Genomic DNA, 16,189 nt, shown 5'->3' with positions numbered 1-16,189 from the left:
GACCTTCCAGCAAAATAGACAAGGTTTGTTGCTATGATTGAGAAAGAATTTAAGAAAATTCTTGTTATCAGTAAGGCGGTACACCAGATACCTGTGTATTTGTTTTCCAGGAGCACAGCTTATGCTATAGTGACTGTCACTTCACCTACACAGAAGGCAATGCCACTCTGACTTTTGACTTCAGCTCACTTGGGCCAGTGGGGTCACTGATGAATGGCCCAAGCTTTACCTCAAAAGGAACCAAGTACTTCCATCACTTCAATATCAGTATCTGTGGAGGAAAGGTGTGCAAAGATGAAAATGCGCAGAAAATCCTGCAATTTTAAATGTGTTGTGCACAAATTGAATGTCATTGCAATTTTCTCTTTTTCTTTAAGGGTCAGTTGGCAGTATGTACAGACAATGTAACAGACCTATCCATCACTGACTCCCAGAGAGAAAAGGAAGGGCCCAATGCCATCACGACCTTCATCTGTCAATCAACAATAATCCCAGCTAGTGGACGAGGATTCCACACAGCCCTCTCCTCGCAGTCCATTAACCTGGCTGACACATTTGTTGGTTAGTGAGCATCAAACACAGACGGTGGCAGTGAAGAGAATTGAATTTAGGTTTACTTTTTTATGCCTCTATTTTTATTTTAAAAGAATAAAATAATATGTGATAATAAGTAAAAGGTCCTTTTTTGTGGGGATCATTACTTGTATAATATAAAAGGTCTTTTTTGCTTGTCTTTAAATGTTAAACTCCTGTCATAGAAAAGATTAAAGACAAATTAAAAGTAGACATATTATTAAGTAATACATTTCTATAAATATTAACAGGGACAACTGTGGATAACAACCTTGAAGGAATAAGTGTAACACCAGATCTGTTTCCCAAGACCTCCAAGAAAGTTCCTGATGTCAACTTTTACTACAGGTGCCTATCATTACAGGCATTATTTATAGAGTGGAAAAAAAAATCACTGCTTTAAGCTTCTTGCTTTCTGTGCTTTTTGGTGTAAGGTCTTTGGAGACAACTTCATCTTGCGAGTCGGGTCGGAGCGTGGTGGTGACACTTCGCTGTAACCCAGACAAGAGCACTACGGGGGAGCTCTCAGTACCCAGGTCTTTCTCATCAACGTCTCTCTAATTTTCATGCGTTTGTCACTGTTCTGTGCTGTGGTCCAGCTTACTGAACAAATTGTGCCTTTGGCTATTTCAGTCAGTGTCCTGCTGGAACGTGTGATGGTTGCACCTTTCAATTCTTATGGGAGAGCTCAGGGGCTTGTCCTACATGCACAGAAAGAGACTACCATCAGATAGAGGGAGTCTGCAAGGGAGGAAATCAGGTGTGTGTGTGGACATATACTTGTCTATGAGTACTGGATTTTTCTTAAAGGCATGTTTAATATGAATTAAAACAGACTGTGTACTGCAGCTTTCATTTGAAGTGGTTTATATTCACCTCCGATTTTAAAATTCTTATCCAATTTTATAGCCAGCCAAGCAACCAAACGGGTTATAATTCCACAACCGTTCATGGTAACAAGCCTAAAGGTTGTTAGCATCCAAAATATCCATGTATGTAGAAAAATCCCACAAAGCTTAAAGTCAGCACTATAACAGTCTTTGTTTCACTTAAAATGCAGGTTGCTGGAATGAAGACAAACCTATTGAACACTTCAAATTTCATATTTACACTTACTAGTGTATGCGCTGTCCCATTCATGTGTGTATATCCACCCTTAGGACTTGCTGTATGTGTGGAATGAACCAAAGCTGTGCATGGGTGGTGTGCCCTTGCCTGCTAAGAAAACACAGACCTGTGAGGGCATTGAGTTCTGGATCCAGCTTGGTGCAGGACTGGGAGCTTTCACTGCAGTGTTGCTCGTTTCCCTGACCTGCTATTTCTGGAAGAAGAACAAACGGTATCTTTAGCCTCTTGTTCTTTAACTTCTCACATCATTATTTAATTACATGTTTTCTCATTTTCCCCTTAATTCCCCTTAATATTCTCCCCTTCTCCCTTTCTCACCTTCTTCCTCATCACTGCTGTAAGATTTTAGCTTCACATGTTTTGTTTTCTTTCCTTAACTTTGTCTCTTCTTCTCCATTATTACCAAATCCCATCTCTTGCCATTCTGTCTCTGTAACATCACAGTATTTATGTGAAGATTCTTCGTCGTCTTCTTCTTCTTGTAAATTTCTGCAGTATTGATTCTGTCACTTGTCTCTGTGCAAGGTTGGAGTATAAGTACTCCCGGCTGGTGATGTCTGCTAATAAGGAATGTGAAATGCCAGTGGCTGACAGCTGTGCTGTGATGGAGGGGGAGAATGAGGCAGACATGGAGGATGAAGTTGTATACACAAAACCTTCTCTACTTGGAAAACTCAAAGCCATAGCATCCAAGGTGAGAGACACAGTATCACTATACTTTTAAAACCACAAAGTTCCACAGTGGTAAAAAAACAAACAAACAAACTATATAGTGTTGCAAAATAATTCTCTTTTCGTTTTCATTTTAGAGAAATGGAGATAACTATGAAAATGTGCAGCTAAATTCGGCTCATTCCAAAACATTGGTGTGGAGCTAGAGTGGAAGAACCGTGAAGGGGGCTGAGGGGAGAAATCAGACCTTCAAGAGACTTTTCCCACTTTGTGACCCCTATCTAACTATCCCCTTTATAAGCTTTGATACCTGGAACACCAACTGTTTGTATGTGCACACACATATAGACATAACATCAGAGCCATGCTCAAACGAGTCACACTAACCTGGTGGCCTTAAAGCTTGGTACGATGGAGCTGTCCAGTTAAAGACTGTGAAGCAGGTGTGTGGCTGACACTTCCTGATAGCTGTCTGATTCTAATTTATTTCAGGAAAAAATTGATAGAAGAGCTCAGGGTAAGACAAAGACCTATTTAAGATGTCCTGTTTTGCTATTTTTCTCTCTTCAGTTTGCGTATCGTCCAATATTTCGTTGATACCTGTGGTATAGTTCATCTTCAGGAAAGCTATGATTTGCCTTTCCATATCCCACAGATGTTTACACAGATGGTTTATTCTTTTCATGTACAATCATTACCTTCTCATGTTTTTGTTGTTTGTTTTTTTTTATTTGAAATTATATAATGAAGAGAACTACTGATCAGTTGAAATTTGAATTTGCCATATTCTGTTTGGGTTGTGGTGTGGACTGTCCATGTACTTCAAATAAATCATGATGTATTTATGTATAATCTGACTCAGTTTGATTATCTTATTAAAAAGCTGCTGAAAAATTAAGCAATAAATACATTTGACTTAAGGTTAAGTCAAATGTATTTGTTCAATACTATTTAGACTCAAGGTACTTTTGCATGCTTTGCAGACTGAAAAGAGGAATACAAAGAGACATTTAAAACATCTGTAAACATATGTATACAAGCTTGCACAAACAGTCATTATTAAAATATGAAGACATTTCACAGATGTCCAGTTATATAGATCTGGTGCACTTGCTTCTATTTTAATGGGATTGTCACCAAAAATTCAAGTTGTTTCTAATACGGCCTTAGTAAAAGCTATGTCAAATCGTCATTAACACTATGGGGCATCCATAAAAAATGGAACTGGCAAACAAAAATGTAACTCGTGAAGAAATATGCACTCATCAACCACTTTGTTAGGGGATCCTATTGTTAAGATGACCTGCTGAAGTTCAAACTGAGCATTAGAATAAAGAAAAGAGATCTAAGTGACTTTGAATGTGGCGTGGTTGTTGGTACCTGACGGACTGGGCTGGTTCACACACAACCATCCTCGAGGTTTACATTTCCCCACAGAGGCAGTGCTTTGTGGGGAAATGCCTTGTTGATGTCAGAGAAGAATGGCCAGACTACTTTGACCTGATAGGATAATGAGAGTAACTCAAATAACTACTTGTTAAAACCAAGATACGTAGACGAGCACCTCTGAATGCACAACATGTCACAGCTTAGAACAGATAAGCTGCAGTAGCAGAAGGCCACATCAGATGTCACTGTTTTCTTTATCATGACAGTGAGTTCAACATACTCATTTGGCCTCCACAGTTACCAGATCTAAATCCAATAGAGCACCTTTGAGTTTTGTGCAACGCCAGATGCAGGAGATCATTCTACATCACAGTGGTGATGTGTTTCAAATAAGATCATTTTGAATTTGATGGGATCAACATATCTCCAAAAAACTTGGGACAGGGTGATGTCCCCATTTCATTTAACAGCAGCTTGTAATTGTGAACAAAGGAGACCATGTGCTGGAATTTTTTGGGAGAGGTGATAATGGACTCAATAGCTGCTCACCAGTCCTGGGTCTTATTTGTATTTTTGGTTTTCTGGTGTGAGAAATATTTGACCAATGTTATCCTAAAAAATAATTTCAAATTTAAAACAATCTAACCACAAATGGTGATTTCCACATTTTCTCAGTCCAGTATAAATGAGCCTTGACCCAGAGAAGACGTGTGTTTCTGGATTATGTTTGCAGTGATTTCCAGAAGTGTTCTCAAGCAGTGATTTCCATTATAGAATCATATTTGTCTGTTAATGCAGAGCTACCTGATGGCCCAAAGATCATGAGCAATCAATACTTATTTTTGGCCTTTTGCCTTGCCCAACAAGATTTTTCTGGATTCTATGAATCTTTTGATGCACTGAAGATAATGAGTTATTGAACATCTTACATTAAGGAAAATTATTATGAAATTGTTCCACAATTTGTAGATGCAGATTGGTGAACATCTGCCGAGCTAAGATGCTTTTTTTTTTTTAAAACAAAAAATACAGAATATGTTACTCACCTGTTGCACAATTAATTTTGCACAATTGCAAAATGTTCCTCCAGATATTTCTCTTTAGTACTACTTATGTTTCCAGCCTTTTGCTCTTGAAATGTGTGGCTGCTATCAATTTCAAACCAAGCAAATATTGTTCATAAAATGGTAAAAATGTCTCAGTTTAATGTTTATGAGATTTGCAAATGATTGCATTATGTTTTAATAACATTTTCCAAACTGCCCAACTAGTCATCGCACAACAAGTTTACAAATAAGGCAGAACTTCTTTTCCTGGTTTTGGTTGTTATAGTGGAATGAATGGCATTCATCAGTCAGAAGATTTATATCGTGGCCTGAAAGCATTCAGTATTTCCAAACCCCTCTGGCACTTGGCTTCAACAGTAATATAATATCCTAGCAACGGAGGGCACAATATTACCTTAAAATGATATATTACTTTTTAAAGTTACCATTGCGCAAATCATCATGCTGGCTCAGAAGTGGCTACCTTTGACTTACTGATATACAGGATGCGAAAATTACAAATCAAATCAAATCACTTTTTATTGTCACATCACATGTGCAGGTACATTGGTACAGCACATGCGAGTGAAATTCTTGTGTGCGAGCTTCACAAGCAACAGAGTTGTGCAAAATACAACAACATAAACAGGCAAAATATACGAATGGCTAAATCTGAAACTAATAAATATATGTACAATATATAATAGTATATGCAAAAAAAATAAAAATTAAAAAAAAAAACTCTGGATGTGTATACTAAATGTTTTTCTACGTGTGTGTGTGTGTGTGTGTGTATACACATATTCTACAGCTGAAGCAGAAAAAAAAATCCCTCTCGCGGTTAGAAATGATACATTTGATGAGCCACTTTCCCCCCACCTTTTTCCTTAGCAACTCACCCTGGTCTTCACTGGCATTCGCCATATCGTCCTGCAGAGGTCAGTCAAACATTAAGATTTTAAAAGGTAAACTCATGTCGTTTAATTTAACGTCCTCTCTGATTTTTCCCTGGTTTTTGCTTCCCTAGAGAACATCATTTTTCAGTACAAGTTTCTGAAAATTTACCTGTACACGATTTCCGAGTGTTTAATGCCGCTGGAGAACTCCTTGCTGTAAACCGCAGCACAGTATGGTGGTCAGAAGTGTAATTACTGAAACTAACCACTGGAGGGCGACATTCACTAGTATACAAAAGAAGAGTCCAAATCCTGTTTTACAGAACAGATAACGATAATGTAATCTTGTAAAAATAATAAAGTAAAATGAGATAAAATGAATAAATATGATAAGATTTTCATTTCAACAGTTTGACATGTCCCCGACTTTTCTAAAAGCAAAACAAAATAGCTTCTCTAACGTACGTTGTGTCAAACTACAAGCTACTGACTGCAGTGTAGAATGGAAAATTACCAAAAGACTGCTTCATCTTTATCTTTTTTTAATACACACTTTTAACGTCTTACTTTCAGAGACTGAACCTTCACACTGCATTTAGCAAAAACACTGGGCTCTCCGGTAGATGGTTTAACAAGAATGCCTTCATTGGGGAACAGATGAGGCAGGGTGTTAGAGCCATCTTTCAACATTTGGCAACACACACGTTGAATAGAGCCCATGTGGATATGAAAGTGATGTTGAGAGGCTGTTAGTGTTGCTGGAGAGACGAATGTATCTGCACTTCGACACACATTTTAGCTGCATTTATTGATATTTTTCTGAGATGAACAGAGAGAAGGATGAGTGGACAAAACCAGGTTTTTTTCCTTGTTATTTTATTATGATGTCATCACAGCCTTATTATTGCACATACCATAAACACGGAACTATTGCTTTTGTGGTTGATCAGTTCCAGAGTCCCTTAAACCTCAGCTTCATTTTGCCTGCAGAGATCTCATCTTGTTTCAAAGAGGCCAAGGACACATTCTGCTATACGGCGGGGGCTATAGCACAGAGATCTTTGTGGAGCACACAGCAGTTGGCCGAGGCTGAATAGAGGAACAATGTTTATAATGAATGGCTGCTTGTAAAGGATATTCATGAGTAAAGCCAATTAAGGACGCTTCCAGAGTGAGTTACTTGGTGCATGACATGGTAAAACTCGGAAAGGTGAGGCATTTCAAAGTAAAGCGTTTCCTCTACGTCTCAGTTCCAACAGATTTTCCCATACACCCGTTAAACCCTTTTCAAACCTCCTTATGCCTCGACAGCATGCCTGCAGTGGGCTCCCAGATCTAAATGCTTCAGTTCAAGTATGGCCTAGCAGCCTGCTGGTCTTGCTTAGGTGGTCTTGGCTGAGACCCACTGTGTAGCAAGTTTCACACATCGAGTGGAGATGAAGTGGACAAATGTGGCGAGGGAATGGTTGAAGGGGTGAGGCAGACTGTGAGAGACGGGGTCAAAAGAAGAGTGTGAGATTGTTGTCAGAGACTGGTCCCCGGACTAAATGAGTGGAGAACAGGGTTAAGTGCTCTATTTGTGCAACTATTAAAAGCTGGGAGTAGGGTACAGGGACTCGCAGAGCCAAATCTCATCAGTCACTGCCAATTTGAATCAGAACCAGCAACTCGTTTTTCTTTTCCTCCTTTTTCGGCAACTCCTCACCCCTCCTCTTCATGCGGACAAACAGACATTCCAGCAGCGGATGTGATGGTGGTTGTCCATAGCAACGTGCCATGCTGGGTGTATCTTGTGGGAGCAGGACCACTGAGTGAATGGCTAAGCCTTCTTCTAACAAAGCCTGCGAATCTCTGAGATGCTTTGAGCTTCCATAGAAGCACTGTGACTTCTGGGCTGTGGGAGTGCTTTACATAATCCAGCAGCAGCTTCCCTCTGCTCTGCCACAGCGCTCTCTCCTGCTGCTCTCTGCACCTAACACACACGCCCCAATGTAGGTCGGCTCATCTTGGCGCATCCTCTGAAATTCTTTCAATCTATCATTCAGTGTGATAATCACAGGGTGCTCTTGGAGACAGGCAGCATAAAGGTGTAGACCAGTCATGAGATGAATGTTCAACAGTTCTACCCACATCTGCTGTATGAAATTTGAGAGAATAGTTTGAAAAGGCTCGACCGGGGGGAAGAAAATGAGTGATTCCGATCACATATTTTGCTGGAAACATCAAATATAACAGTCACACTTTATTCCAGACAGCATATTATATGTAAACATTTAAGATCAATTTATTAATAATTTACTACCACCTTAAATGCAATAAATTATTGCATGAGTCACTTGTTTAAAAAGAAAATATGCTAAATTACTCTGCTAATATTTAGATTTTCTCGCAACATTCATTTATTCCACCACCTCAGAACTGTCACCCAGCAGCGAGTCTGCAACATTTCCAGCTTGAAACAGACAGTTTGATGTGTGTGGATGTTTTGATAAATTGGATGTACTTTATGGATATGAGTTCTTCTCTAACATCCTTTTGTTAGCTGGGATCAGCCAGCAGCTGACATTGTGTGCTCTGCTTCCTTTCGTGAGCCTCTCTGGGACTGCCAAAGCCAGCTGCTCCTCTGTGCCTCTCAACATCAACACATTTAACACAGATATGTAAACTGCACACTTCAATAACTCAGTGAGTCAAAGACTCAATCTTAATGGTATATGAGCTCCTCTTCCCCTCCCTCATTTTATTGGAGATGCTATGCTGTAAAAATATATGGGCATATATATCAGAAATACCCTTTCCCTTTTAATAACAGACTGGAAAAGATATGGGTGGTAGGGAAAGGCATTTTAACCCAGGGATTCCTCCGAGTCGCCGTTTCAGTAATTCAGGTAAACAATCAATGGCAGAAGGCTCGTTAGGAAATAAAACTATCTGCATGTTCTCTATAGTTAGCCCACTTTTTCATTCACCAAACAGGGATTTGCAGCTGGTAATGTAAAATTGATCTTTTACAACTTCTACCTGGAGAACTATCAAACATTACATTAAGGCACATAGCCATATTCAAAACATCACCACATACTGTATCTATGGGGCACAGAAACATCAGCTACCATTCCCCTCTAGCTGGAGAAATTCAGCATGTATTCATGAAAGCAGACCATTTTCCTCCATTAGCGTTTGAGTCATTTGAGTACATAAAGTTCATAATTACAGGGTAAGACACCAGTTTGCTTTTGTCGACACAACTATTGCTGCACTGTCTGTGTTGACAGTTTTGAGGCAGAAAAAAAGGTGTTTGTTGTACTGTATCTTTTCAGCCCTGCTATTAGTTATTATTAGCAATCCATTACAGAAATCCTCCATAGAAACAGCAGTTTAAGAGTGGGAGTAAAATTCTGTTGCTTTGGTGAACACATGTCTGGAACTATGGCCATTAAGATAAAGGGATTCCATGATTAGAAATAGAAAAATGAACATTTGTATCAAAAGCAAAACATACCTTCCCGCAAAAAACAACCACATTAGGTTCTTAAATAGATCTAGGATGCAAAGCACATCTATCAAGATGTGAACGGATGAATTCTCAAACTGAAAGTTGATGAATTTGAGAGATTTTGTTTTTTATACATGTCCATTCCAGCTGTTCTAACCAGTCCAGGTTATGCTTTAGTCCACATTCACTCTAGGGTTGTAAGACCATCAACATTGTGCTGTTTGAACCATCAGTAGCATAATATACAAATGTACAGATACACAATAGAAATACATACATCATTTGTTATTACAATGAGACCTACAAAAAAGCATGAGAATAAAAAGTCTGTGGGGTATTGCAGGTGAGGCAAGCAGAGCCACAAATGTGCATCCAGACTGAGGGACACAGCCCCTCCTACCATGAGTAAGCGCATGTCTATTTACACTGCATCATAACAAAGCTATCAAAAACAAAGGCTCCAAAAATTCCTCCTAAAAACTTTTTTTGTTCTTTTGTTTCTCTACATACAACAAGTTTTGATTTCCATGTATATACATCCCTAGAAAATAATTTCCATATAGTTACACACTTTCTACATATGTGAAACGATACAGTTCTAGTCCACAAGGAAGGTGTCTGCTTGTTTGTGCGTGTATGTGCACATATGTGACTGTTTATCTGTGAGCGTTGTGTGTGTGTGAGGCGGGCAAAGAAGAGGATAATGTTCATCAACTGGCTAACAGTCACAGGGGGCAGATTTGGAGAGTAGACTGGATGTGGTCACAGAGAGGAAGTAGTGGAGTCTACAATCTCTCTCCCGTTGCACACAGTGGGAACATAGTGGGCGCTGACAGAAGCTAGGAAAGGAAAAAGGAGCAAGGGGGTTAAAAGGGAAAATACAACTACACAGACAGAAAAAAAAGCACAGTTAAATATTCAATTTTGTTGGTGTCAAATTAGTAAAAGAAAAAACAACAACATCTTTGTCATACAGAATAGAAGGATACACAAATATTCATATTTTGCAGTAGAAATGACCCTGCAGCAATAACCCCCCCACCCTCTTCCCCACACACACACACATTTAACATATTTTACATTTTTACTAAGTCTTGAATTACTCACAGGAACTTACTAACATTAGGAGTTGTCAGGTAATAACAATTCTCAGCTGAATAAGCCCTGTGGAAACACTCACCAACCGGGCTGCTCCAAGAAACTGAGTGATCTGGAAATAAGCTAATTGGTTTGGGTATCTACAATTCAGGGGAGTCTATAAATACAACCCATGTTCTTTTAGTTTTAGTTTCCACTATCCAAAATACCATTAAGCAACGTGAGTTTACAGAAACTGTGGAAATCAAGACAGCATCTGAGAGAAAATGTTCAGATAAAACTGCAGGTCTGCTGGGCAGGAAGTCTAATCAAAACCACCCACTACAAAACAGTTGCTGGAAGCTTTAGCTAAAATAGGCGTGGTGGTGCGCTGTTCCACTGTGCAGCACTAATGCACAAACTGGGTCCCTACATCAAAGAGTCATCAGGAATAAAACATTACCTGTGACCTCATCACTAAAATCAGCGTCTGATGTATGCAGAGCAACATCTGGATAGGTCAGAGATGAAGCTTTTTTGGCCACAATCACCAGGGATTTTTCACCAGGGGGAAAAAGAAGCACTATTTCATGAAAACATGCCAATGGCTGCCAACTGTTAAGTAAGTAAGGAGGTTGGGAATATTATAAATAGTAATAGACAGGGAAATATTGGACTTTTTGTTGAGTACAGAATGTTGAGCATATAACCAAATAACCTACCATGAGATGCATATGAGGTGGCAGCCCCGCTGACACTGAAGCGATTAAGGTTAAGCCTGTGGCTGGTTACATTCTTTTGGGGCTGAAACATGATGATGTGGACCTTGGGGGCAAACATGCAACCCAGCACCACAAAGCCACTCAAGCTGACTGAGATACACATGGTAGTTGTCTGAACCTGCAGAGGAAACATAAGAAGACAGTAATTAGTAGCCAGGTTAGCACAAGACATCCATCCATGCATCCATCGATCTAGCTATCAGCCACATTGTGAGCAGTTTGCAAGTCTATCACTGTCACATGGACTAAATCGTTTTTGCTAACATTTGCATCTACGGTCAGCTGAGACTTGCCAGTAATCCTGACATGCATACTTTTGTACTGTTTCAGTTGCTATTACAAACTAATTTAATGATAACAATCTATAATAATGAAAATACTTCAAAGGAACATTTGAGTGCTTATGACAAAGTGCTTTGAATAGAATTAGAAATGAAAGCAAATGCTGCTAAAGACACTAAAGAAATGAATCTCTGTGTCTGCACACGCTGCAGATAATCATGCATGTAAAGTGAGAGCACAAGTCTTTGTTAGCATACTTTGTTAGCTTATAACACTTACTAGAATCTATCAATAAAAGACTTAATCAACAGAGACCACAGTGGCCAAAGTCTCTCACTGGAGGGAAGCTTTAATTTTATTCTCTGTGAAATCAATGCCAATTAAGTACACTCTTATTCTCTCTTGATTCCTGATCTCCAGCACGCAGCAGTGCGCACTATATGTTGCTGTATCCCGCCATAATCGTTATCACAAGTGTTACAAATGTTTGAATAACAGCAATTCCCAGTGAGATCACAGTACATTTGAGCATATCAGCAATAAACCCTTCAACGTCTCCTCTGAGTACGTATGTACATAGAGTATGTGAGTGGGCGGGTATGCATATTGGCGATGTTTTTCCCATATCTGTCTAATCTTACAGTAACATTACGTCAAAAAATGCATATTTAGAGGGGTGGAGAGGAGAGCTAGAGAGAGTATGAGAGTGAGCGAAAGAGGGTCATTTATTTGACATTTTACGGGGATCAAATGAGCAGCCCTGGCATCAGCACTCTATCAGCACTCCTCTCTTGCGCCCTTTGATACAACGTGTGCATTTGTGGAGTGTGTATATAAGGTGTGTGTGTGTATGCCTAAGATTTGTATGGTCAGGTGAACATTCACTCCCCGTTGCTGTTAAATCTGAACATGTGTCAGCAGTTTGACAGAGCTTGTTCAAGTGTCACTCCCAGTACTGCACAGCTGGGACATTTGCCAATAGGATTAGGAATTGTTGAAGTTGTGACTACACCTATGTGATTTCTGCTTTGTTAGCTGTGCATCTTTAAAAAAAAATCATGTTGAGAAGATAAAAACTGCTCAAATAACCGCATTACATACTTGAAACACCAAAGCGAGTCAGTTGCCATAGAGTCCCATTGAAAAAACGCTCATCTTTATCACAGAAATAAAAAACTTTTAAGGTGGAACATAAAACAGCTTTCTATTCTAACTGAGCACTCAAAACACTTTATACAACATCCAACATCAAAATGTCTACATATAACTTTTGCAGTCTATGGGAAAAAACAGTAAATGTGAAACTGCCAATAGTTAATTTTTACCACAAACAGCCCAGAGTATTTAATTCTGCTTTTTATTTGGACCATAAGCATACCATCACAGTTGTGCTGCTGCTAGATAGTTTTTAAGGTTAGGCTTGCATCTTGTTGAGCTAGAGTCAGATCAGTGTCCTCCTTAAATACAGAAACACGCACTCGTGCATGCATGTGTATGTTCAAAACCATACCCTGTAGTCACTGGATGTAACATAGAAGATAGGAAGAAAAGCCAGCCAAATTATACAGGTGGTGTACATAGTGAATCCAATAAATTTGGCCTCATTGAAGTTCTCAGGGCACTTCCTGGTCTTAAAGGCATACCTAGTGGAGAAGAGAATCACATTTTTAAGTTGACAAAATACCCTTTTCATTTCAGCAGTTCCTGATTTGATCTGTAGAACATAAACTACTTTATATAGTACATTTTGGGTAGTTGTGAGTTTAGTTGTGACACACTTACACAGTACACAAGATGACCAGGAGCACATCATATCCCAGTGACAGCAGCATGCTGGAGTCACGTACATTACACTTCAAGATGACAGTCTGTCGTCGCTCCGGCAATGTAAAGCGACGCGTGCCGGGGACTTCCAGCAGCAGCCATACTGACACCATTACTAACTGGACAGAGATTAGACTCAGACAGATGAACACCTGGAAAAAAAAGGGAAAAGAGGAAGTAAGGTCATCGAGATCTACTGTTTGTCCATCCATCCATCCATCTGACTGATGCAGATGGATAGACATGATGCTGCAATCACTCACCTGAGAGGATGGGCTAATGAAGCGTGGCCTCACGGCTCCCGCTCCGTCTTTCACACCATTGAAAATCCTGGCGATTCTGTTGGTTTTGGTGAGAAGGGCGGAGTAGCAGACAGCAAATGATGTGCCCAGGCCAAGGCGGCGCAGGGCACAGATGGCAGGAGAGGGTTTGGCCAAAAAGAGGAAAGTCATGGCGTAGGACATGAAGACTCCTAAGAGGAGGATATAACACAGTTCTCTACCTGATGCTTTCACCAGTGGTGTGTTGTTGTGTCTGACGAACACCCAAATCACCAGGCCGGTGCACATGAATCTGGGGACAGGGAGGAAGTTGTAGCCAGACATACAATCAGTGTCATGAAGTCACTGCTTATATGCTGTCACACACATAAAGCATGGTTATAGATAGCAAAATTGACTTAAACAATCAACAAAATATTCTGAAATCAGTATATGCTCATGTCATTGTCTGTGCATAGCTATGAAAATTTCTGTATCTGTATGACGCTGAGCCTCGGCTGACCACATGCTAAGTTTTTCCTCACTTACTTATTGTTGTGAGCTACTTCTGTTCAGTTTCCCTGTCACTTACCCTACACATGCAATGGTAATTGGGCCAATAGCCCAGGCATCTTCCCACATAATATAGTCCTCGGGAAGGTCATAACAGGACGTCAGGTCGTCAGTGGGCCACTGGCCAGGAGCGCAAGGTGAGCAGGTAAACTCATCAGCCAGGTATTCATGAGGCTCACAGGCTGTACAAATCCAGCAGCAGTACTCACCTGGGAAACAAGAATATGAACAGTTTGTGGCAGATTTTCCAAAGGTGCTGCTACCTTGAATGTCACTACAACAAAGACGAAATTAATGAAATTCACCGTCCTACCTGCCTGCATTTTCTTCATCTCATTGCGCTCACAGGGGTCGCTGCACTGCGACGTGGGCACTACTTCTCTGGGCCAGCGAATTAAATCACTGCTCAGACTTAAACTCTCTGCCCATTCACCTACTGGCACGTAACCATAACGATCACCAGAGTGCTGGTAGCTGAAGATGTTGTATCGGCCTACGCCATCCCCCTGGGTGTCAAACTTCACTACTGTCTCGCTGCCTGGAGGAGAAAATGGGGCTGAAGAGAGAACAAAGAGACAAAGAGTGGAAAAAAGGCGATAAACCCAGTGGGAAAGGAGATCAAAGCTTAACAATCACAAACAATCACCTTATTGAGGTCTCATTGATGTCTTTTAAAAGCAGCAGTGAAGAGAGGGACAATAAGCAATGGTCAGTAAGCCTTAGGAGTCCAAAACAGATAGTGAAAGGCACTACAAAAGTGTTTTCATTACTGAAGACCAGCCAGTCACAAAAGTGTTTTCTAAAAGGCTATAAATGCCCAGTATAATTGGTGATGTGTGTGTCACTGGCCTCCCACCTGTCCATAAGGTCACCTAGGGACAAAATTGCTGTTCTAAAATCAGATCTGATAAAGTTTATTACCAGATGCATCATTAACAAGCTGCCCATAAAGCCATATAGGCATGGAAGCAGAGAATTGAATCCCTTGGTAATGCTATAGCTACCCACACAATGATAGATTTAGCCTCTGGGTCTCTTCTGTGAGTGAGGTGCACTGCTGAAACTGCCAAATTGGTTTGTATACATGTTGTTATGAAAGGATTACCATCTACCCTGAGGATGTGGGAACAGAAGAGATTGTAAAATTGGCAGGATGTGCGGTCACCATTAAAAAAACAAATAGAAAAGGGCTATGGACTGGGAAAACAGTAAGTTATTGATGCTTTGCAGGCAGTGCTGGACCTGACAGTGCTGAAAGTTGGTTGTTTTGACACAGACAAAGTGTATGCCACTCCTATTGTGCCATCGCTGTCCTTTACAGCAGAGCAGTCAGCTCTGTATTGCTGACACACAGGCTTGCGTGTTATACGGTGGTGCCTTGTCGAAAGATGATGTGACTAGAGAAATCACAGTGTATGCTGGGTTTATAAAGCACCGTTCTTCAATTTGTAACAAGGCTCTCGGTCCTCACCGTGCAGCTTGCTTTGATGATGCTATGCCGCCTTCCTCATATCTCTTTGTCTTTGGGTAACTGAATAAATCGTGGGCTGAATTCATTCTCCATACATACAGCCTGGGATCAGTAGAGTGAATCAGGATACAGATTGCGAATAAGCTGTTGGGCTGAAAAGTTTGCATGTGTGTACGTGTAAGGATGTGCACACAAGATTGAAGCTCGATTAGGTTTTGCTTTACAGTTTGATGGCTAAGGTATTGCTCTGAGCGCTGTGGGAGGCAGTGCTGACAGAACCAAAGCTCTGACCCTGCTGTTAGCTGTGTGTGTGTGCGAATGTGTACGTATGTGCACGCAGCACTGACAGGGGCTAAAGCTGTGCTATTGTTGTGATAGTTCAGTGTGCTCAGAAAAGAATGGCGTGTCAGATGGCAGCAGAGGGGGTTAGGGTTTATGAAATCCATAAATCACAGAGACAGCACAACTCTCTATCTTTCTCCTCTCTCATCTCCCTCTGTCACAGGAAATTCTAACTGTCAAGTCTTCTTTGGATTTTGCAGCTAAATGTTTAGGTGACAGCTAAATGAAAATGATTTCAATAAGAAGGTGCTGATAATATCTTGAGATAAAGGAGATATATGAATCCATTATGCTGCACGTCGCCAGATAATAAAGTCTGCTAATATCAGCAAGCAATAAGGCAAGCTGGGACCTCCTCCTTTTAAACACCAATACACA

The 16,189-nt window shown here is 40.4% G+C and overlaps 2 protein-coding genes across 5 annotated transcripts in view; one reads left to right on the top strand and one right to left on the bottom strand.

Annotated features, from left to right (window-relative positions):
- elapor2a (endosome-lysosome associated apoptosis and autophagy regulator family member 2a) overlaps positions 1-3,225 on the top strand; it is a 20,170-nt gene extending 16,945 nt beyond the window's left edge. Inside the window, exons 14-22 of the mRNA XM_004553287.3 lie at positions 1-23; positions 111-284; positions 378-561; positions 825-921; positions 1,008-1,109; positions 1,207-1,333; positions 1,734-1,912; positions 2,227-2,395; positions 2,511-3,225. The exon at positions 1-23 is cut by the window's left edge and continues 241 nt beyond it. Of these exons, the coding sequence (XP_004553344.2) occupies positions 1-23; positions 111-284; positions 378-561; positions 825-921; positions 1,008-1,109; positions 1,207-1,333; positions 1,734-1,912; positions 2,227-2,395; positions 2,511-2,579 (1,124 nt within the window). The 3' untranslated portion in view covers positions 2,580-3,225. The remainder of the gene's footprint in view (positions 24-110; positions 285-377; positions 562-824; positions 922-1,007; positions 1,110-1,206; positions 1,334-1,733; positions 1,913-2,226; positions 2,396-2,510) is intronic.
- A 3,318-nt stretch (positions 3,226-6,543) lies between these two features.
- grm3 (glutamate receptor, metabotropic 3) overlaps positions 6,544-16,189 on the bottom strand; it is a 40,652-nt gene continuing 31,006 nt past the window's right edge. For all 4 annotated transcript variants that reach the window (XM_076885735.1, XM_023152450.3, XM_004553290.5 and 1 more), the window contains 7 exons: positions 14,312-14,554; positions 14,018-14,207; positions 13,429-13,738; positions 13,124-13,317; positions 12,852-12,984; positions 11,000-11,177; positions 6,544-10,039 (listed from right to left, as the gene is read on the bottom strand). In XM_076885735.1, the coding sequence (XP_076741850.1) occupies positions 9,963-10,039; positions 11,000-11,177; positions 12,852-12,984; positions 13,124-13,317; positions 13,429-13,738; positions 14,018-14,207; positions 14,312-14,554 (1,325 nt within the window). In that variant the 3' untranslated portion in view covers positions 6,544-9,962. The remainder of the gene's footprint in view (positions 10,040-10,999; positions 11,178-12,851; positions 12,985-13,123; positions 13,318-13,428; positions 13,739-14,017; positions 14,208-14,311; positions 14,555-16,189) is intronic.

Source organism: Maylandia zebra, linkage group LG7 (assembly GCF_041146795.1).
Source record: "Maylandia zebra isolate NMK-2024a linkage group LG7, Mzebra_GT3a, whole genome shotgun sequence".
Lineage (NCBI taxonomy): Eukaryota > Metazoa > Chordata > Actinopteri > Cichliformes > Cichlidae > Maylandia > Maylandia zebra.
This window is presented reverse-complemented; position numbering and strand designations above follow the sequence as displayed.